This window comes from Mobula birostris, chromosome 3 (assembly GCF_030028105.1).
Source record: "Mobula birostris isolate sMobBir1 chromosome 3, sMobBir1.hap1, whole genome shotgun sequence".
Taxonomy (NCBI): domain Eukaryota; kingdom Metazoa; phylum Chordata; class Chondrichthyes; order Myliobatiformes; family Myliobatidae; genus Mobula; species Mobula birostris.
Window position 1 is genome coordinate 2,486,409 of NC_092372.1, and position 21,990 is coordinate 2,508,398.

Consider the following 21,990-nt stretch of genomic DNA (forward strand, 5'->3'; position numbering starts at 1 on the left):
GTGAGTCTATAAACCAGACCATTGTCACCGATACCGGGCAGGGAGTGGGATATTAGTGTAGTGGAACCGATAAGGTCGGGGGGGGTGGTGAGGAACAGAAGAGAGGAAGGTGGGGAAGTGGTGGGCGAGGGGAAGGTAGGGAGGGGGTGGTGAGGAGGGGATGGTGGAGAGGGGTGGTGGGGAGGTGAGGTGATAGGAAAGTGGGGAGTAGTCAGTGGGGAGGTGGAGAGCGGCGGGAGGGTGGGGAGGTGATTTGAAGCAGTCGGTGCTCCGAATGCTCTGGGGTGTCAGTCGGACCGTGTCGGGGTGGAGAGAGCTGATGGGGTGGATGGGGAGTAGTCAGTGGTGGGGTGGGGAGGTGGGAGAGGTGAGGGGGTGGGGAGTAGGCGGGAGGGTGGGGAGTAGACGGTGCTCTGAACGGACGGAGGTGGGGAGAGGGGGTGGGAGGGTGGGGAGGTGATGGGGAGTAGTCGGTGGTGGGGTGGGAGGGTGGAGAGGTGGGGGAGGGGGAGGTGAGGAGGGTGGGGAAGGGGTGGGGAGAGGTGGAGATGAGGGGGGTGGGGAGTAGGTGGTGGGGAAGGGGGAGGTGAGGAGGGTGGGGAGGTGGGGGGAGGGGGTGGGGAGGTGGGGGGAGGGGGGAGGTGAGGAGGGTGGAGAGGTGGGGGGAGGGGGAAGGTGAGGAGGATGGGGGAAGGTGAGGAGGGTGGGGAAGGAGGTGAGAGGGGTGCGGGGAGCAGACGGCGCTCCGAATGCTCGGGGAGTCAGTCGGACTGTGTTGGGGTGGGGAGAGGTGATGGGGTGGATGGGGAGCAGTCGGTGGTGCGATGGGGAAGGTGGGAAGGTGGGGAGGTGGGGGGAGGTGAGGGGGTGGGAGGGTGGGGAGATGGGGGGAGAGGGAAGGTGGGGAGGTGAGGAGAGGGGGTGGGGAAGGAGGAGAGGGGGTGGGGAAGGAGGTGAGGGGGTGGGGGAGGGGGAGGGGGAGGGGGTGAGGGGGGTGGGGAAGGAGGGAGGGGGTGAGGGGGGTGGGGAAGGAGGGTGGGGAGGGGGAGGGGGTGAGGGGGTGGGGAAGGAGGGTGGGGAGGGGGAGGGGGTGAGGGGGTGGGGAGGGGAGGGGGAGGGGGAGGGGGTGGGGAAGGAGGGGGAGGGGTGGGGAAGGTGGGGAGGGGGTGAGAGGGTGGGGAGGGGAGGGGGAGGGGGGAGGGGGTGGGGAAGGAGGGGGAGGGGTGGGGGGGAGCAGACGGCGCTCCGAATGCTCGGGGAGTCAGTCGGACTGTGTTGGGGTGGGGAGAGGTGATGGGGTGGATGGGGAGCAGTCGGTGGTGCGATGGGGAAGGTGGGAAGGTGGGAAGGTGGGGAGGTGGGGGGAGGTGAGGGGGTGGGAGGGTGGGGAGATGGGGGGAGGGGGAAGGTGGGGAGGTGAGGTGAGGGGGTGGGGAAGGAGGAGAGGGGGTGGGGAAGGAGGTGAGGGGGTGGAGGAGGGGGTGAGGGGGGGTGGGGAGGGGGAGGGGGTGAGGGGGTGGGGAAGGAGGGAGGGGGTGAGGGGGGTGGGGAAGGAGGGTGGGGAGGGGGAGGGGGTGAGGGGGTTGGGGAGAGGGTGAGGGGGTGGGGAAGGAGGGTGGGGAGGGGGAGGGGGTGAGGGGGTGGGGAGGGGAGGGGGAGGGGTGGGGAAGGAGGGGGAGGGGTGGGGAAGGAGGGGGAGGGGTGGGGGAAGGTGGGGAGGGGGTGAGAGGGGGAGGGGGTGGGGAAGGAGGGGGAGGGGTGGGGAAGGAGGGGGAGGGGTGGGGGTGGGGGGGAGCAGACGGCGCTCCGAGCGCTCGGGAGTCAGTCGGACCGTGTCGGGTGCGGACAGATTTCCACTGCCGGCGCAGTTGGATGACGTTGTAGTGGCCGGAGCCGATCCGGATCGGTTGCTGAGGCGGTGGAGAGCGGATTCTGCTCCAGCTCCGGCTCCGGGATGGATTACACGGTTCATGAGGCCTGGAACGACGCCACCAACGTTTATCTGATGGCCGGGCTGCTGAGCGTCGGGTTGCTGCTTTACGCGAGGAGGCGAGTCAGGCCCGGGCCCGGTCTGGGAGTGGGGGGACGGACGGGATCCGGGTTCCCGTCCGGGGTGGGGGTGATGGTGGGTTGGGGGGGTGGGATGATGGTGCGGGGGTGGGGGGTGAGGTGGGGGGTGGTGGTGGGGCGGGGCGGGATCGGGTTCCATCGGGGGGGGTGAGGGTGGGGAGTGGGGGGGTGGTGGGGAGTGGGGTGGGTGTGGAGGTGGTGGGGAGTGGTCAGGGGTGGGGTGATGGGGAGTGGGGTGGGTGTGGGGGTGGTGAGTGGTCGGGGGTGGAGTGATGGTGGTGGGGAGTGGGATGGGGGTTGGTCGGGGGGGTGGTGATGGGGTGGGGTGGGGGTTGGTTGGGGGGTGGAGATGGGGGTGTGGGGTGATGAGGAGTGGGGTGGGTGTGGAGGTGGTGTGGAGTGGTCAGGGGTGGAGTGATGGTGGTGGGGAGTGGGGTGGGGGTTGGTCGGGGGTGGTGATGGGGGGGTGGGGAGTGGGGTGGGGGTTGGTCGGGGGGTGGTGATGGGGGGTGGGGTGATGGGGAGTGGGGTGGGTGTGGGGGTGGTGAGGTGGTCGGGGGTGGAGTGATGGTGGTGGGCAGTGGGGGGTGGGGTTGGTCGGGGGGGGTGGTGATGGGGGGGTGGGGTGGGGGTTGGTCGGGGGGGTGGAGATGGGGGTGTGGGGTGATGAGGAGTGGGGTGGGTGTGGAGGTGGTGGGGAGTGGTCAGGGGTGGGGTGATGGGGAGTGGGGTTGGGTGTGGGGGTGGTGAGTGGTCGGGGGTGGAGTGATGGTGGTGGGGAGTGGGGTGGGGGTTGGTCGGGGGGGTGGTGATGGGGGGGTGGGGTGGGGGTTGGTCGGGGGGTGGAGATGGGGGTGTGGGGTGATGAGGAGTGCGGTGGAGGTGGTGGGGAGTGGTCAGGGGTGGGGTGATGGGGAGTGGGGTGGGTGTGGGGGGTGGTGAGTGGTCGGGGGGTGGAGTGATGGTGGTGGGGGAGTGGGGTGGGGGTTGGTCGGGGGGGTGGTGATGGGGGGGTGGGGTGGGGGTTGGTCGGGGGGTGGAGATGGGGGTGTGGGGTGATGAGGAGTGGGGGGTGGGTGTGGAGGTGGTGGGGAGTGGTCAGGGGTGGAGTGATGGTGGGGAGTGGGGATGGGGGGTTGGTCGGGGGGTGGTGATGGGGGGATGGGGTGATGGGGAGTGGGGTGGGTGTGGAGTGGTCAGGGGTGGAGTGATGGTGGTGGGGAGTGGGATGGGGGTTGGTCGGGGGGTGGTGATGGGGGGGTGGGGTGATGGGGAGTGGGGTGGGTGTGGAGTGGTCAGGGGTGGAGTGATGGTGGTGGGGAGTGGGGTGGGGGTTGGTCGGGGGGTGATGATGGGGGGGTGGGGAGTGGGGTGGGGGTTGGTCGGGGGTGGTGATGGGGGGGTGGGGTGATGGGGAGTGGGGTGTGTGTGGGGGTTGGTTGGGGGGTGGAGATGGGGGTGTGGGGTGATGGGGAGTGGGGTGGGTGTGGAGGTGGTGGGGAGTGGTCGGGTGGAGTGATGGTGGTGGGGAGTGGGGTGGGGGTTGGTCGGGGGGTGGTGATGGGGGGGTGGGGTGATGGGGAGTGGGGTGGGTGTGGAGTGGTCAGGGGTGGAGTGATGGTGGTGGGGAGTGGGATGGGGGTTGGTCGGGGGGTGGTGATGGGGGGGTGGGGTGATGGGGAGTGGGGTGGGTGTGGAGTGGTCAGGGGTGGAGTGATGGTGGTGGGGAGTGGGGTGGGGGTTGGTCGGGGGGTGATGATGGGGGGGTGGGGAGTGGGGTGGGGGTTGGTCGGGGGTGGTGATGGGGGGGTGGGGTGATGGGGAGTGGGGTGTGTGTGGGGGTTGGTTGGGGGGTGGAGATGGGGGTGTGGGGTGATGGGGAGTGGGGTGGGTGTGGAGGTGGTGGGGAGTGGTCAGGGGTGGAGTGATGGTGGTGAGGAGTGGGATGGGGGTTGGTTGGGGGGTGGAGATGGGGGTGTGGGGTGATGGGGAGTGGGGTGGGTGTGGAGATGGTGGGGAGTGGTCAGGGATGGAGTGATGGTGTGGGGTGTGAGGGTGGGTGTGGGGGTTGGTCGGGGGGGTGATGGGGAGTGGGTGTGGGGGTGGTTGGTGGGGGGGGGTCTGTGGATGGGGGGCTGTCGATCGACGGGCGTCGGTGGTGGGAGAGGCGCCGTGAAACGGGGCTGAGCAGAAGCGAGGTTTCGGCAGCGGTCAGCTGGGGGGATCCGAGCGCTTCGGAACCGGTTGTAACAGTCCGGGATACTGAGTCCTGTCCTGTCTGTAGTGACCACTTAGCCTGACCAGTGTCCCTACAGTACCTGTGTGTGTAGCAAACCCCGATCATCACCCGATCCATAATGGTTTCTGATGGTCTGAGCAGTGCCTTGTAAAGCCTCATCATTGTTTTTATATTCTTGTCCCCTCGAAATAAATGCCAACATTGCATTCTCCTTCCTTACCATTGGGTCAACCTGCAAATTAACCTCTCAGTAATCCAGCGAAAAGTCCCTTTGCACGTCAGATTGTTTTTAGAAATTCTCCCCGTTCAGAAGATATTTTGCGTCTTTATTTCTTCTACCAAACTGCATGACTCGCTGTCCTGCGCTCTGTCATCTGCTACTTCTTTGCCTTTTCTGCCAATCTGTCCGAGCCCGTACACACACAAAACGCTGCAGCAGCTCAGCAGGCCCAGCAGCGTCGATGGAACAAAACATCGAGCAAAAAGCTGAGCAGCAGATCTGAAAGGTGGGGGCAGGGAGAGAGAAACACAAGGTGATGGGTGAAAGCCAGAGGGGGAGGGATGAAGTAAAGAGCTGGGAGATTGATTAATGAAAGGGATAGAAACCATGAAAGAAAGAAGAGGGAGGGGGAGGCCCGGAGGGAGGTGATGGGCAGGCAGGGAGTATTCCAAAGTGGAGTATTCCGTTTGGGTAGCCACTCAGGTTGGAGGAACAACAGCTTGTCTTCTGTGTGGGTAACCTCCAACCTGATGGCATGAACACCAATTTCTCAAACTTCCGCTAATGCCTCCCACCCCTTCCCCTTCATTTCCCGTCCCCTTTTCCCTCTCTCACCTTGTCTCCTTGCAGCCAACCAGAAAAGGCTCCCTTTATTCCCACTCTCTGCCTCCTGCCAATCAGACACTGCTTTAGCCATAGAAACCATAGAAACTACAGCACAGAAACAGGCCTTTTGGCCCTTCTTGGCTGTGCTGAACCATTTTCTGCCTAGTCCCACTGACCTGCACACGGACCATATCCCTCCATACACCTCCCATCCATGTATCTGTCCAATTTATTCTTAAATGTTAAAAAAGAACCCGCATTTACCACCTCGTCTGGCAGCTCATTCCATACTCCCACCACTCTCTGTGTGAAGAAGCCCCCCCCCCAATGTTCCCTTTAAACTTTTCCCCCCTCACCTTTAACCTATGTCCTCTGGTTTTTTTCTCCCCTTGCCTCAGTGGAAAAAGCCTGCTTGCATTCACTCCATCTATTCCCATCATAATTTTATATACCTCTATCAAATCTCCCCTCATTCTTCTACGCTCCGGGGAATAAAGTCCTAACCTATTCAACCTTTCTCTGTAACTGAGTTTCTCAAGTCCCAGCAACATCCTTGTAAACCTTCTCTGCACTCTTTCAACCTTATTTATATCCTTCCTGTAACTTGGTGACCAAAACTGAACACAATGCTCCAGATTCGGCCTCACCAATGCCTTATACAACCTCATCATAACATTCCAGCTCTTATACTCAATACTACAATTAATAAAGGCCAATGTACCAAAAGCTCTCTTTACGACCCTATCTACCTGTGACGCCACTTTTAGGGAATTTTGTATCTGTATTCCCAGATCCCTCTGTTCCACTGCACTCCTCAGTGCCTTACCATTAACCCTGTATGTTCTACGATGGTTTGTCCTTCCAACGTGCAATACCTCACACTTGTCAGTATTAAACTCCATCTACCATTTTTCAGCCCATTTTTCCAGCTGGTCCAAGTCCCTCTGCAGGCTCGGAAAACCTTCCTCACTGTCTACTACACCTCCAATCTTTGTATCATCAGCAAATTTGCTGATCCAATTTACCACATTATCATCCAGATCATTGATATAGATGACAAATAACAATGGACCCAGCACTGATCCCTGTGGCACACCACTAGTCACAGGCCTCCACGCAGAGAAACAATTCTCTACTACCACTCTTTGGCTTCTTCCATTGAGCCAATGTGCAATCCAATTTACCACCTCTCCATGTATACCTAGCGACTGAATTTTCCTAACTAACCTCCCATGCGGGACCTTGTCAAAGGCCTTACTGAAGACCATGTGGACAATATCCACTGCCTTCCCTTCATCCACTTTCCTGGTAACCTCCTCGAAAAACTCCAATAGATTGGTCAAACATAACCTACCACGCACAAAGCCATGTTGACTCTCCCTAATAAGTCCCTGCCTATCCAAATGCTTGTAGATTCTGTCTCTTAGACTCCCTCCAATAACTTAACTACTACCGACGTTAAACTTACCGGCCTATAATTTCCCGGATTACTTTTCGATCCTTTCTTTAAACAACTGAACAACATGAGCCACTCTCCAATCCTCCGGCACTTCACCCATAGACAGCGACATTTTAAATATTTCTGCCTGGGCCCCCGCAATTTCAACACTAGTCTCCTTCAAGGTCCGAGGGAATACCCTGTCAGGTCCCAGGGATTTATCCACTTTAATTTTCCTCAAGACAGCAAGCACCTCCTCCTTTTCAATCTGTACAGTTTCCATGATCTCACTACTTGATTCCCTCAATTCCATAGACTTCATGCCAGTTTCCTTAGTAAATACAGACGCAAAAAGCCTATTTAAGATCTCCCCCATTTCCTTTGGTTCCGCACATAGCCGACCACTCTGATCTTCAAGAGGACCAATTTTATCCCTTATAATCCTTTTGCTCTTAATATACCTGTAAAAGCTCTTTGGATTATCCTTCAATTTGACTGCCAAGGCAACCTCATGTCTTCTTTTAGCCCTCCTGATTACTTTCTTAAGTATTTTCTTGCACTTCTTATACTCCTCAAGCACCTGATTTACCCCCTGTTTCCTATACATTTCATACAACTCCCTCTTCTTCTTTGCCAGAGTTGCAATATCCCTTGAGAACCAAGGTTCCTTATTCCTATTCACTTTGCCTTTAATCCTGACAGGAATGTACAAATTCTGCACTCTCAAAATTTCTCCTTTGAAGGCTTCCCACCTACCGATCACATCCACGCCAGAGAACAACCTGTCCCAATCCAAGCTTTTTAGAATCTTTCATGCAACACCATGGACTCATAGTTTGTAAAGCAGCCTCGTGTGGCAGCTTGTCAAAGGCTGTCTGAAAATCCAAGTTCACAACACCAGCCAATTCTCCTTTGCCTACCCTGCTTGTTATTTCCTCAAAGAACTCCAACAATTTGTCAGGCAAGATATTCCCTTGAAGAAACCATGCTAACTGCGACCTGTTTTATCATGTGTCTCCAGTTCAAAGGAGATGTGTATGGCAAGTTTTTATTTTATTTTATTTATGGCAAATATGTAGGTTTATCTTTATTATTTTATCCTAGTTGCACATAGGGATACGGGGAAAAGGCAAGAGATTGGGGCTGAGAGGAAAATTGGATTGTCCATGATGAAATGGCGAAGCAGATGCAGTCAGCTGAATGTCCTAATTCTTGTCCTATATTTTATGATCTTGTGTACAATACCTCCAATTATCCCCTCACTCCCTTCGTCCGTCTCATCACCCTCGTACCTCTAATTCTCCACTCACTCCGTTCCTCCGTCTCATCACCCTCGTACCTGTAATTATCCCATCACTCCCTTCCTCCGTCTCATCACCCTCGTACCTTTGTTCTACCCTCACACTCTGTAAGTGTGAAGTGGTTCATTTTGGTAGGTCAAATATGATGACAGAATATAGTATTAATGGTAAGGCTCTTGGCAGTGTGGAGGATCAGAGGGATCTTGGGGTCCGAGTCCATAGGACACTCAAAGCAGCTGCGCAGATGGATCTGTGGTTACGAAGGAATACGGTGCCTTCTTAACCACAGGTGTATAAGATGAGAGGCATTGATCGTGTGGCTAGTCAGAGGCTTTTTCCCAGGACTGAAATGGTTGCCACAAGAGGACACAGGTTTAAAGTGCTGTGGAGTAGGTACAGAGGAGATGTCAGGGGTAAGTGTTTTACGCAGAGAGTGGTGAGTGCATGGAATGGGCTGCTGGCGGTGCTGGTGGTGGTGGAAACGATAGGGTCTTTTAAGAGACTCTTGGATGGCTACAATGGAGCTTAGAAAAATAGAGGGCTATGGGTGAGCCTAGGTGGTTCTAAGGTAGGGACATGGTCGGCACAGCTTTGTGGGCTGAAGGGCCTGTATTGTGCTGTAGGTTTTCTATGTTTCTATCTCTAGTTCTCTCTCTTAACCACATATATGTGATGAACACTGTGGGGAATTTATACCATATCAGCAAACATGAGAAGTTGTCTAAGTATTTGAAAGATTTTGTAATGGATTTCTAAAAGGGTGAGTGGTTAAGTGACCTTATTACATTTATTACCTTGCTGATTTGAGAGCATTTCTTTCAGAAATAAAAGACAGATCATGAGAATATTCACTGTCCCTCCTGCTGGTAATTCCAGTGCAGAGCCCAACTTCTATGACAACCTACAGAAGGTTCGCTTGCGGCAGCAACTGGACATGTACTCAATCGGTAAGCACGTTAGGCAACCGGTTACATACCCGATTGATAAGCCTGTTAGTAACTGGACAGGTACCAGATTGGTAAGCATGTTAGCCATGTTAGTGAAACCATTTTAGTTTTGAATTGGATAATCTCAAGAGTCTGTGTGGATGTAGTAAATTAAGGAAGTAACAACAGAATAAATTATTTTTCACTCAGAGGCCATTCTTTGGTGTAACATCACTGATGTAACTAGCATTTGTGACCTGTGTCTACCTGTGTTTGGTTGCTTCCAAAACATTTTGACCTCTTGACTGTTCCTGAATTTAATCACTTGATCAGTGACAACTGTGCCCTCCTGCTGCTAATACCAGTCCAGAGCCCAGACTTTGGTGACAACCCCGCATTAGGGTTCACATATTTTTCAATTTCTGATGGAGGGAGTGAATCTTCCTTTGTTTTCTGTATTTTCACTTGTCTGCCAGAAAATGAATCTCAAGAAGGTATATGTTAGCATGTGTACTTGGATTTTAGTTCTCTGCCCCAGAGAGGGCATCACTGAGAGTATTTAAAGAGGAAGAAGATGAACAGTTGAAAGATGATTGAAGTGAAGGCTAACGGGAACTGGCCACACAGGATGAGTTTGGACCTGGTGAATTTAGTGAGCACATTGAGTGTTAGGGCCTTCTGAAGGGGCTGACTGATTAACTCCTGTCATATTTTCTTTCAGGTTCTGCCACTTCTTTACCCTTTTAAGATATTAAAGCATTCCTTATAACTATTTCTTTAGTCATCTCCCTCAAATCATACAAGGGACAATGCGGAAAGTGACTTAACGTCCCAGTTTAAATTCTGATTTTGTGGATGTAGCCCCCAGCATCCAGCCTCGTCCTCCTTGGGGGGTGGGGGGGGGGGTCTCTGTCACTCCTCTCGACTGCTGTCAGAGTTTCTGACCTGGGATTGTACGCCCACTCCCAGATTCACCTGCCTGTGCAGCAGGCCACTGCAAACCAGCTAGCCTGGATTTGCGTAATAAACTCCAGTCTGCAAAGCGATGTATCCAAGGCAATGTAGTTCTTTTGAACTTGATTTTAATCATTAATTACTCTTCAAAAGGGAAATATGTATTTATATTTTAAGAACAATTATACTTACTGATTGTGTAAGTTACAAAAAACAATGAGAATAAATTTTCCCTTTCTGGTCTTGTTTGTTCAGATCCATCTTGCATTTTTTGATAATTCCGCAGCATTTGGATATTTTCCAAATTGAACGTTTGAAATATATACAACTTGAGATGTAGTTAACAGAGTTATTCCTATATCTCTTGGTCAGCCACTCCCACATGGGAGGAGTTCCCATATTGTACAAGCAAAGTTATGAGGTGAAGTTCAGTTTAATTTCCTGCATGCTGCTGTGCTGGTGTGTGCTCTGCACTATCCCTCAGTAACGACCACAACAGTTCACTGTGCTGAGTGATTTGAATGAAAGCTGTTTGATCTGTTTCGCAGCAACAGTTCCAGATTTTAGTTAACATCCACTACATGCTGAATTTGACTTATTCCTTGCAGTGGAGGACAGTTTCGTTGTCCTACTGTCAGGCTGGAGTTTATCACCTCAGCAGTTCCTGCCTTGCTCTTCGTGGTGACCCCAGTTCTTTGCAGTTGTGACTTTTGTATTTTTAAATGTATATATAGTCGCTGTTGTGTTGGCGCATGGCCAAGTGGTTAAGGCGTTCGTCTAGTGATCTGAAGGTCGCTAGTTCGAGCTTTGCCTAAGGCAGCGTGTTGTGTCCTTGAGCAAAGCACTTAACCACACATTGCTCTGCAACGACACTGGTGCGAAGCTGTAGGGTCCTAATGCCCTTCCCTTGGATAACATCAGTATCGTGGAGAGGGGAGACTTGCAGCATGGGCAACTGCTGGTCTTCCATACAACCTTGCCCAGGCCTGCACACTGGAAACCTTTCAAGGTGCAAATCCATGGTCTGACGAGACTAATGGATGCCTATTACAGTCGCTATTGTGTAATGGTGTGTGGTGTATGCTGTGTTGGCCTTCATTAGTCAGGGGACTGAGTTCAAGAGCTGTGAGGTAATGTTGCAGCTCTATAAAGCTGGTTAGACCCCACTTGGAGTACTGTGTTCAGTTCTGATCGCCTCACTATAGGAGCGATGTGGAAGCTTTAGAGAGGCTGCAAGGGAGATAGAAACATAGAAAATAGGTGCAGGAGTAGGCCATTCGGCCCTTCGAGCCTGCACCGCCATTCAGTATGATCATGGCTGATCATCCAACTCAGAACCCTGTACCAGCCTTCCCTCCATACCCCCTGACCCCCGTAGCCACAAGGGCCATATCTAACTCCCTCTTAAATATAGTCAATGAACTGGCCTCAACTGCTTCCTGTGGCAGAGAATTCCACAGATTCACCACTCTCTGTGTGAAGAAGTTTTTCCTTATCTCGGTCCTAAAAGGCTTCCCCTCTATCCTCAAACTGTGACCCCTTGTTCTGGATTTACCAGGATGCTGCCTGGAATGGAGAGCATGTCTTACAAGGATAAGTTGAGTGAGCCTGGCTTTTCTCTTGGAGGCGAGGAGGACGAGAGAGAGCTGACTTAGTGGAGGTGTGTGAGATGAGAGGTATATGAGAAACGTCGTGTGGGACGGTCAGGGTCAGGGTTGGATTCCTGGGGTGACAATCGCCAACACTAGAAAACACCAACCTTTTGCATCATTTGCAAATGTACTAACCCACCCTTCCACTTTCTCAACAAAGTCATTTATAAAAAATCACAGGTCAGTCAAGTCTGTTGTCATTTAATTTTGTACATGTATATAACGTATATAACCATATAATGTATATAGAAATGAGACAACGTTTCTCTGAACCAGGGTGTAAAGCAGAGTAGTACACAGAACACACGATAACTTATGAAGGTACGGATAAAATCTACAGATGAATCACACATAAATAACAAACTAAAGTGTATTAATATTAAATATTGTAAGGTACAGAACAGATTAACCGGTGACACTTCGAATACAATGTGGTCAGTTGGGAGTTTAGAAGCGTAATGTCCCGGGGGAAGAAACTGTTTCTCATCCTGACCATTCTTGTTTATCTCCTGGCTGGTGGTAGAAGGCCAGAGGATGATGGACGGGTGGGATTCTTAATACTAAGGGCACTATGCACGCAGCACTCCTGATAAACGTTCCCGATGGATGGTAGGGAGACTCCTATGATCCTCACAGTCCTTTGTAGGGACTTCTGGTCGGATGCTCCACTGCTCCCATTCCAGATGGAGCTGCAGTTCATCAGGACGCTCCTATAAAACGCAGTTACGATGGGGTGTGGAAGCCGTGCTTGCCTCAACCTTCTCAGGGAGGGGAGGTGATGCTGTGCCGTCTTGTTCAGGGAGGTTATGTTATGGGACCGGGTGAGGTAATCTGTGATGTAGAGGTCCCAGAACACAACTGGTTACAGAGCTCCAGGCAGAATATCCTCCATCTACAACCACCCTCTCCCTTCTGCGGGCAATCTAATTCTGAATCCACGGAGCCGAATTTCTCTGGAACCCCTGCCTCCTGACCTTCTGAATGAACCTGCCAATGGCAACCTTATCAAACACCTTACTAAAATCATTATCCACTACATCCACTGTTCTATCTTCATCAGTCACACCCTCAAAGATTATAACTATGATCAGCTGCTAATTCTTTATTTGTAGTTGTCTATAATCTCAGCAAGTTTCTTTGTATTGGATCTTTGCTCTAGTCAACTAAGATTCTTCCCAAATCCAGACTTGTGATTTAACGTACCAATCTGCGAGCTGAAATAGACTTTTAATAAAATCTTTTTATATTTTACTAATAATTTCAAAAGCAAGGTAGTTCTGCTTTCATTTTAGGTATATTAACATGTTGTTTTGATCATTTCAGCACGCAAGTACGAGCAAGAGCAGGGACAGTTGGACAGCGTACAGCTTACAATGGAATGACACTTGCAGTGCCATCGTTGGTAGAAATAGAAGAATGTGTGGGACAGTTGCACGAGCTAGAAAACCCAATAAAGTGCTCTTTCAACGCCTGCAACTGGTGGGGAAATGCTGGGAATTGAACTTCAATACACACATCTACAGGACTAATAAACGAGAGACACGTTACTGCCCACCTCACTAAAAATATTTTTCCATCCTTCACGTCTAACAGCAATCATGTCAATTGTGAAAATTTTCTCCTGACAAATATGGAAAAGGGATTCAAGATCCCCAGTACGCTGGTGTTAATAGTTTTATGTAGAGTACCATGACCAACCCAAAGGTCTTGAAGTTTGTATTACTGGGTTACTGAGAATGTCTGTTTGTCTTTGAGGATTGAATTTGTTATGAATGACTGGATTGTTTTCAATTAGGAGTTAAATCAAGCAGTTCCAATATAAGATTCCTACATACAGAGCTTGGTTTAACATAAACAAAAATGTCTTGGTCAAAGTGCAACTTTGTTATAGAACATTCGGCCCACCATGTTGTGCTGACCTTAGAACCTACTCTAAAACTCCTCGGTAACTCTTCCCTCCCACATAATCCTCCATTTCTGCCTATCTAGAGTCTGTTAAATTTCCCCTGTGCATCTGCCTCTCCCGCCAACCCTGCTCTGTGTGCGAGCTACTCTGTGCATTTAAAAAACACCTACCTCTGTCATCTATTCTATCTTGTCAGACATGTTACTGGTACTTGGTATAACATTCTAATTCACCGTAAAAGTTAGAATTATATGACTTGTAAAAGAAGAAATAATCTTCACTGAATTGTTTTTAAATGAAAATATTCTGATCAATGGTCAGATAATTTTCTGTTTTTCCTTTTCGACAACTATTGATGTGTCCATGGGCATTTGTGGATTTGAGTGTCATTTTGCTGATAACTCCCTGCCTTTCAGCAGGGTTACCGGCTAATGAGCCAGGATGAGAAGTGCAATGTCAGCTCTATCTCTGCAGCCACTGGAATCGCAGACAAATGTAAATTAATTCAGGACTTGACGGACTTTGAATTAAGATATTTCTGATCAGTGTGCACGTCCTAGGGCAGGCATCTTCAGGAATTCGTGCATCAGTAATTTTTCAGCTACCTGAGGAGGTTGTTTTGATGGTAACTTGGGTTTGGTTGTGATTTATCCTAGGTTTGACCCCAAAAACAAATGGACAGCAACTCTGCTCCACAAATTACGTTTCAGTCAGTGTTAATTTGACTGGGTGAAAATTTATGCTTTGTTTGAAAATATCTGAAAATGTTATCAATAAAATATTTTAATTGACTCTCAATTAGAGTGTTAATATTTTTGTTTATATCATTGTTTTCTGATTTATGTAGGAGGAAGTGCCAATTATTTTTGTATAGGCAGTAGTTTTATCTGGACTTCACACATCAAAGATTAGATTCAACGGAGTTTACCTCAGCCAGATGCCTGGCGGTCAAAGAATTCTAATAGTCACAATTATAAGTCAACAATTTAGCTGAGAGAACTAAATGTCATATTTCCAAGTTTAACAGTGATATACAAAAACTGTGGAAGCTGAGTACTGAACAGTGTGTAAAGAGACTTGGAAATACAGAGATGCTGAGTGAGTGGTGAGAAAATAGCGGGAAGCAAAATTATTGGAAATGATTGAGAAGTTAGAAACATAGAAAACCTACAGCATAATAGAAGCCCTTCAGCCCACAAAGCTGTGTCGAACATGTCCCTACCTTAGAAATTACTAGGCTTACCCATAGCCCTCTATTATTCTAAGCTCCATGTACCTATCCAAAAGTCTCTTAAACGACCCTATCCCATCCACCTCCACCACCGTTGCTGGCAGCCCATTCCACACACCCACCGCTCACCACAGGATATGTGGTTCCCAAAGAGGATAAGTATTCTACAGGAAAGATGACACAAATGTGGCTAACCAGAGAAGTCAGAGCCAGCATAAACACCAAAGAGAAGCTGATGTTGGACACCATTTCACCAATTCAACCTTCCCTTGTTGCCCAATTAAAGCAACGAGGGAGATTGAAACGCCAACTGCCTGCCTTTTCATTGCTGGTGAAATCGCTCTGCTACAGAGAGGGATAATGCTGCCCAGGTTGCTGGAGAGATAGTAATGGGGACAAGGAAATGGTGATCGAACTGAATAAGTATTTTCAAAACTAGTAAATCTACAGCACATCACAGACCCTTCGGCCCACAGTGTTGTGCTGACCATGTAACCAAATCTAAAAGCTGCATAGAATTTCCCTACTGCATAGCCCTCTATTTTTCTAAGCTACATGTATCTATCTAAGTCTCTTAAAAGACCCTATCGTTTCCACCTCCACTACCATCCCTGGCAGCGCATTCCACGCACTCAACACTCTGTGGAAAAATTTGCCCCTGATATCCCCTCTGTACCTACTTCCAAGCACCTTAAAACTATGCCCTCTCATGTTAGTCATTTCAGCCCTGGGAAAAAGCCTCTGACTATCCACACAATCAATGCCTTTCATCATCTTATACACCTCTATCAAGTCACTTCTCATCCCCCGTTGCTCCAAGGAGAAAAGGCCGAGTTCATTCAACCTATTCTCATAAGGCATGCTCCCCAATCCAGGCAACATCCTTGTAAATCTCCTCTGCACCCTCTTTATAGCATCCACGTCCTTCCTGTGGTGAGGTGACCGGAACTGGACACAGTACTCCAAGTGGGGTCTAACTAAGGTCTTTATGTAGCTCTTATATAAAGTCTCACGTCTCTTGAACTCAGTCCCAAAGTTGATGAAGGCCAATGCCTTCTTAACAACACTGTCAACCTGCAGAGCAGTTTTGAGTGTCTAATGGACATGGACACCAAGATCTCGCTGATCCTCCACACTGCCAAGTCTTACCATTAATATTATATTCTGTCTTCAAATTTGACCAACCGAAATGAACCGCTTCACACTTTTCTGGGTTGGACTCCATCTGCCACTTCTCAGGCCAATTCTGCATCCTATTGATGTTGCACTGCAACCTCTAATTTTGCAACAGTCTTCACTGTGGGAGACACTCTCAGTATGGTGGAAGTTCCAGGTGTCAGGGGTCATGAAGTGTGTGAAGTTACCATAACTTGAGAGAAGGTTCTTGGCAAACTGTAAGTTCCAAAGGTAGCTAAGTCACCTGGTGTTGATGGTGTACACCTCAGGGTCCTGAAAGAGGTGGCTGAACAGATTGTGGAGGCATTAGTAATGATCTTTCATGAAGACTGGAAAATTGCAAATGTCAGTCTGCGCTTCAGGAAGGGAGAGAGGCCGAAGAAAGGAAACTATTGGCCAGTTAGTCTGACCTATGTGCTTGGGAAGATGTTGGAGTTCATTATCAACGATGAGGTTATCATGGTACTTGGAGACACATGATAAAATGGGCCGCAGGCAGTGTGGATTCCTCAAGGGAAAATCTTGCCTGACAAATCTGTTGGAATTCTTTGAAGAAAAAACAGACAGGATAGACAAGGGAGAATTGGTTGATGTTTTGTGTACTTGGATTTTCAGAAGGCCTTTGATAAGGTGCCACACATGAGGCTGCTTAACAAGCTTTGAGCCCATGGTATTACAGGAAAGATTCTAGCATGGACTAAGCAGTGGCTGATTGGTAGGAGGCAAAGAGTGGGAATAAAGGGAGCCTTTTCTGGCCAGCTGCCAGTGACTAGTGTTCCACAGGTGTCTGTGTTGGGTTTCATTCTTTTTACGTTATATGTCAATGATTTAGATAATGGAATTGATGGCTTTGTTGCAAAGTTTGCAGACAATATGAAGCTAGGTGGAGGGACAGGTAGGTTTGAGGAAGTAGAGAGGCTACAGAAGAAATTAGTTTAGGAGAATGGGCAAAGAAGTGGCAGATGGAATACAGTGTCAGGAAGTGTATGGTCATGCACTTTGGTAGAAAAATGAAAGGGTTGACGATTTTCTAAATGGAGAGAAGGCAAAAAATGGAAATGGCAAGAGACTTGGGAGTCCTTGTGCAGGATTCTCTAAAGATTAATTTGCATGTTGTGTCTGTGGTGAGGAAGGCAAATGCAATGTTAGCATTCATTTCAAGAGGACTAGAATATAAAAGCAAGGATGTAATGTTGAGACTTTATAAAGCACTGGTGAGGTTTCACTTGGAATATTGTGAGCGGTTTTGGGCCCCTTATCTTAGAAAGGATGTGCTGAAACTGGAGAGGGTTCAAATGAAGTTCATGAATATGGTTCCAGGATTGAATGGTTTGTCATATGAAGGGTGTTTGATGGCTCTGGGCCTGTATTCACTAGAATTCAGAAGAATGAGGGATGACCTCATGGAAACCTATTAAATGGTGAAAGGAATTGATAGAGTAGATGTGGAGAGGATGTTTCCTATGATAGGAAAGTCTAAGACCAGAGGACACAGCCTCAGAATAGAGGGGTGAAATTTTAGAATGGAGATGAGGAGGAATTTCTTAAGCCAGAGAGTGGTGAATCTGTGGAATCCTTTGTCAAAGGCAGCTGTGGAGGCCAAGTCTTTATGTATATTTAAGGCAGAGGTTGATAGATTCTTGATTGGTCAAGGCACGAAGGAATACGGGAAGAAGGCAGGAGACTGGGGCTGAGAGGAAACTGGATCAGCCACGATGAAATGCTTGGCAGTCTTGATGAGCCAATGGCCTTATTCTGCTCCTGTATCTTAGGGTCTTGTACAGAGAATTCTGAAAAATTCAGCACTATCTGAGCAGAGAAACATCCGGTGTTTCAGGACTGATAAAGTCACTTTGCAGATGATAAATGTTTAGGCAGTCGTCATGGAACTACAGCACAGAAACAGGTCTAGTCTCAGATGTACCTGTCAGGAACATATGCAGCTACAACAATGATTAGGAAGCTAAATAATACATAGGCCTTTCCTTCCAAATGCTGGTGAACGCAGCAGGCTAGGCAGCATCTGTAGGAAGAGGTGCAGTCGACGTTTCAGGCCGAGACCCTTCGTCAGGACTAACTGAAGGAAGAGTGAGTAAGGGATTTGAAAGTTGGAGGGGGAGGGGGAGATCCAAAATGATAGGAGAAGACAGGAGGGGGAGGGATGGAGCCAAGAGCTGGACAGGTGATTGGCAAAAGGGATACGAGAGGATCATGGGACAGGAGGTCCAGGAAGAAAGACAAGGAGGCGGGGAACCCAGAGGATGGGCAAGGGGTATAGTCAGAGGGACAGAGGGAGAAAAAGAGAGAAAAAAAAGGGGGAAAGAAGAAAAAAAATAAATATCGGATGGGGTACGAGGGGGAGGAGGGGCATTAACGGAAGTTAGAGAAGTCGATGTTCATGCCATCAGGTTGGAGGCTACCCAGACGGAATATAAGGTTTCTCTAACTTCCGTTAATGGATGGCATGAACATTTAGGTTCATTAACGGAAGTCAGAGAAACTTCCTCCAACACTCAGGTTGGAGGAACAACACCTTATATTCCGTCTGGGTAGCCTCCAACCTGATGGCATGAACATCGACTTCTCTAACTTCCATTGGTGCCCCTCCTCCCCCTTGTACCCCATCTGTTATTTATTTATTTATTCTTTCCCCCTTTTTACCTCTCTTTTTCTGCCTCTGTCCCTCTGAATATACCTCTTGCCCATCCTCTGGGTCCCCCCCCCTTGCCTTTCTTCCCGGACCTCCTGTGCCATGATCTTCTCGTATCCCTTTTGCCAATCACCTGTCCAGCTCTTGGCTCCATCCTTCCCCCTCCTGTCTTCTCCTATCATTTTGGATCTCCCCCTCCCCCTCCAACTTTCAAATCCCTTACTCACTCTTCCTTCAGTTAGTCCTGACGAAGGGCCTCAGCCTGAAACGTCGACTGCACCTCTTCCTACAGATGCTGCCTGGCCTGCTGCGTTCACCAGCAACTTTGATGTGTGTTGCTTGAATTTCCAGCATCTGCAGAATTCCTCGTGTGAGGGCAGGGATGGTTTCCAGAAGTCAGAAAAATCGATGTTCCTGCCATCAGAGACTTATGAAGGTGGTCTACAAATTACAGTGGGAGATAAAAAATAAAATGCATGTCAAAAGGGCAATGTTATGATAGTCACAGGGGATTTAAATATGCAGGTAGATTGGGAAAATTATGTTGGTGCTGGATCCGAAGAAAGAGAATTTGCGGAATGGCCATGGCTTTATTGCCCGTGGTGGGTTAAGACTGTAAAAGACATGTTGAGGTGAGTTTAACAGGGTGTCATTCGTTCATTAGCATAGCTAACGTTATTTAAACTAGCTGGCTAGCTGCTAAGGAGCTACTCTATTGCAGACATCCCACCTCTCCCGGAAGTTCCGCAAGTCTCCTGCAAATTGATGGTGCTACAGTTTTTGCAGGGTGGGATGTCTGTGTTTGTGTGGATGCTGCTGTGATGTGTCCCCCTGTTACAAATCATTCCCATGAAATATCAGGCAGTATCCAGATGCAATTAAATGGTTTAGCTTTATAATTCTTGATTTAACTAAAGGATTAGAAAAGAAAAACAAAAAGGAAAGGGCCCATTTTAATGAAACAGTCTTAATGTGCACAAGTTGGAGCTCACAGTTTCCCTTCCGCTGGTCCTCCATCGATTTCCCCTGGCTTTGTTGTCTCCCAGCCCCACTCCAATTCCACTTCTTTCTGGTGTCCACGACCTCTCCTTTCTGGCATCTTCTGTCTCCATCTTCTGCTGAACAAAAGATCCAGACCACCTCGGTCTCAGGCACACAACAAGAAAAAAACAGTCCCTTCATTGGATGACACTCATTGCAAAGCCCCCGTTATCTCCAGCCATAACGGAAACACTGCAGCTGCAGGGAAAGCATGACCATTAGCAGTGAAACCTTTCACAGGGCGTTGGTGCTGACATTGGCGAGGATTCAGCGGCGGTTCATGGGAATGATTCTGGGAATGAAAGGTTATCCTATGAGGAGTGTTTGATGGCTCTGGGTCTGTACTTGCTGGAATTTGGAAGAATGGGAGGTGGGGTGACATCTCATTGAAACCTATTGAGAGTTGAAAAGCCTGCGAACAGAGGATGTGGAGAGGACGTTTCTTGTGTTGGAGGAGTCTAGGACCAGAGGCAACAGCTTTTGAATGGAAGGGCATCCATTTAGAATGGAGATGAAGAGGAACTTCTTAAACCAGAGGGTGGTGAATCTGTGGAATTGATTGCCGCAGATGGCCGTGGGGACCAGGTCATTGGGTACATTTAAGGTGGAAGCTGATAGGTTCTTGATTAGTCAGGGCATCGAAGGTTACAGGGAGAAGGCAGGAGAGTGGAGTTGGGGGGGAAACGGTTCGTCCAGGATGGAATGGTGGAGCAGACTCGATGAGCTGAATAGGCTAATTCTGCTCCTATGGTCTTATGTGAGGTGTTGATCTTCCAGCCTGCGTACTGGCCTCAAAGTGGAATGGGTTGTTTGTGCTGTTTGTTTTTTTGCATGTTGGGTGCCTGATGGCCTTTTTCATGGGCTCTATTGGGTTTCTTTGTCTAATGGCTGCCTGTAACGAGACGAATCTCAGGTTGTATACACCATAAATTCTTTCATCACAAAAGTATTTTGGATTTTGGAGTGGAATTGAAATGGGTGGATGAACAGGAGGTCCTGCCTATCACAATGGACAGAGTGAAGGTGCTCAGCCTGCATCCAGTCTCACTGACGTGGAGGAGGCTACATTATGAGTACCGGTTCCAAGTAATGTTCCTGACAGACTCTCAGGTGAAGTGCTGCCTCACCTGGAAGGACTATTGAAAGCCCTGAAGTGAGAATGGAGGAGGTAGGTAAGTTCCAGGAGGGAAATCAGTGGAGAGTGACAAGTGAATGGTCTCCCATCCCCATGGCATAAACATTGATTCCTCTAACTTCCAAGAACTGCTCCCTGTGTTCTACTCGACCCCTTTGCTCTCCTCATTCTGACAGTCTGTCACTTCTTTAAGCCTCTTATTCCTATCCCCTCCCAGCTTCATCATTGTGCCCTGTCATTTCCCCTCCACCTACCTACCTTCCTCTCCGTCCGGCCTCACCCATCACCTCCTCTTTACGTCACTTTCCTCTCCGGTCAGATTCCTCCTTCCACAGTCCTCCGTATCCTGCACTTCCAGCTTTTCCCATCATCCTCACCGGTCACCTGCCATCTTGTACTCCACCCCCTCGTCCAGTTCCGACGCAGATCCAAATTCTCACCTCTTTCTTCCCCTCCATAGACACTGCCTGGCCTGCTGAGTTGCTCCAGTATTTATTTTGCCAAATTTACAGCATTTGCAGAACTCTGTGCCTGCTTGAGAAAACTGATCATTACTATGTAGATGGGACCAGTGAAGGCCAGTGGCGTGGAAAGTCAGTGAAAGCAGGTGATTTTATTAACACCAGTGGTGTGGCTGGGCTGGTAGATTTTATTAATATAATTTCTACCAGAAGAGATATAATGTGGTTGAGATGGTTCTCCCTGGAAAGAGGATGAGGTTTGTAAATTATGAGGGGCACAGAATAATGTAGATGATAACACACAAAATGCTGGCGGATTCAGACCAGGCAGCTTCCATGGAAAAGAGTACAGTCAACGTTTCGGGCCGCGGCCCCTCATCGGATCTACAGTAAAAAAGAGAAGTTTGTGCAAGATGGTGGGAGGAGGGGAGGAAGAAATACGAGGTGATGGATGAAACTGGGAGGGGGGAAGAGGCGATGTAAACAGCTGGGAAGCTGATAGGTGTAAGCGATGAAGAGCTGGAGGAGGGGGAACCTGACAGGAGAGGGTAGAGGACCATGAAAGAAAAGGAAGCTGCCGGAGCACCCATCCTACCAGATGGGTGTGTAAGGAGACGAGGTGGGAGAGGGGATGGGGAATGGTGAAAGGGGGGGGCAATTGCCAGAAGATAGAGAGATCAATGTTCATGCCATCAGGTTGGAGGCTGCCCAGACGGAATACAAGGTGTTGCTCCTCCAACCTGAGTGTGGTCTCACCGCGACAGTGGAGAATGATCCCTGCGGAAAGTGGGATCGCTCCCCATGCAATTCCCTTGTCCATCCATCCCTCCTGGCACTAATCCTTGCAAGTGGAGCAAGTCACCTGCTCCTTCACTACTATTCAGGGCCTCCAGCTGAGGTGGCACCGAGAGTCTGTTGGGGTCCTGTACTGTATTCGGTGCTCTGGGTGTGGCCTCCTGTATGTCGGTGAGTCTGTTGGCGTCC

General features: G+C 49.6%; 1 protein-coding gene and 1 long non-coding RNA gene across 4 annotated transcripts in view; one reads left to right on the top strand and one right to left on the bottom strand.

The window, feature by feature from the left end:
• The first annotated feature begins 1,804 nt into the window (after nucleotides 1-1,804).
• Nucleotides 1,805-14,110, top strand: smim19 (small integral membrane protein 19). Its single transcript, XM_072252144.1, has 3 exons — nucleotides 1,805-2,049; nucleotides 8,697-8,821; nucleotides 12,730-14,110. The coding sequence occupies exons 1-3, from the start codon at nucleotides 1,955-1,957 to the stop codon at nucleotides 12,786-12,788; spliced, it is 279 nt and encodes a 92-aa protein (XP_072108245.1). The 5' UTR covers nucleotides 1,805-1,954; the 3' UTR covers nucleotides 12,789-14,110.
• A 5,150-nt stretch (nucleotides 14,111-19,260) lies between these two features.
• LOC140194864 (uncharacterized) overlaps nucleotides 19,261-21,990 on the bottom strand; it is a 49,211-nt gene continuing 46,481 nt past the window's right edge. For 2 of the 3 annotated variants that reach the window (XR_011885309.1, XR_011885308.1), the window contains one exon: nucleotides 19,261-19,487. This is a non-coding gene — a long non-coding RNA (uncharacterized lncRNA). The remainder of the gene's footprint in view (nucleotides 19,488-21,990) is intronic. The other variant, XR_011885307.1, reaches the window with a different exon arrangement.

Excerpts from the sequence above, each read along its gene's own strand:
- smim19 (XM_072252144.1), top strand. The coding sequence starts at position 1,955 with ATGGATTACACGGTTCATGAGGCCTGGAACGACGCCACCAACGTTTAT. Across the intron at positions 2,050-8,696 it reads TTGCTGCTTTACGCGAGGAG|AAATAAAAGACAGATCATGA; the intron begins GCGAGTCAGGCC and ends CATTTCTTTCAG. Across the intron at positions 8,822-12,729 it reads ACTGGACATGTACTCAATCG|CACGCAAGTACGAGCAAGAG; the intron begins GTAAGCACGTTA and ends TGATCATTTCAG.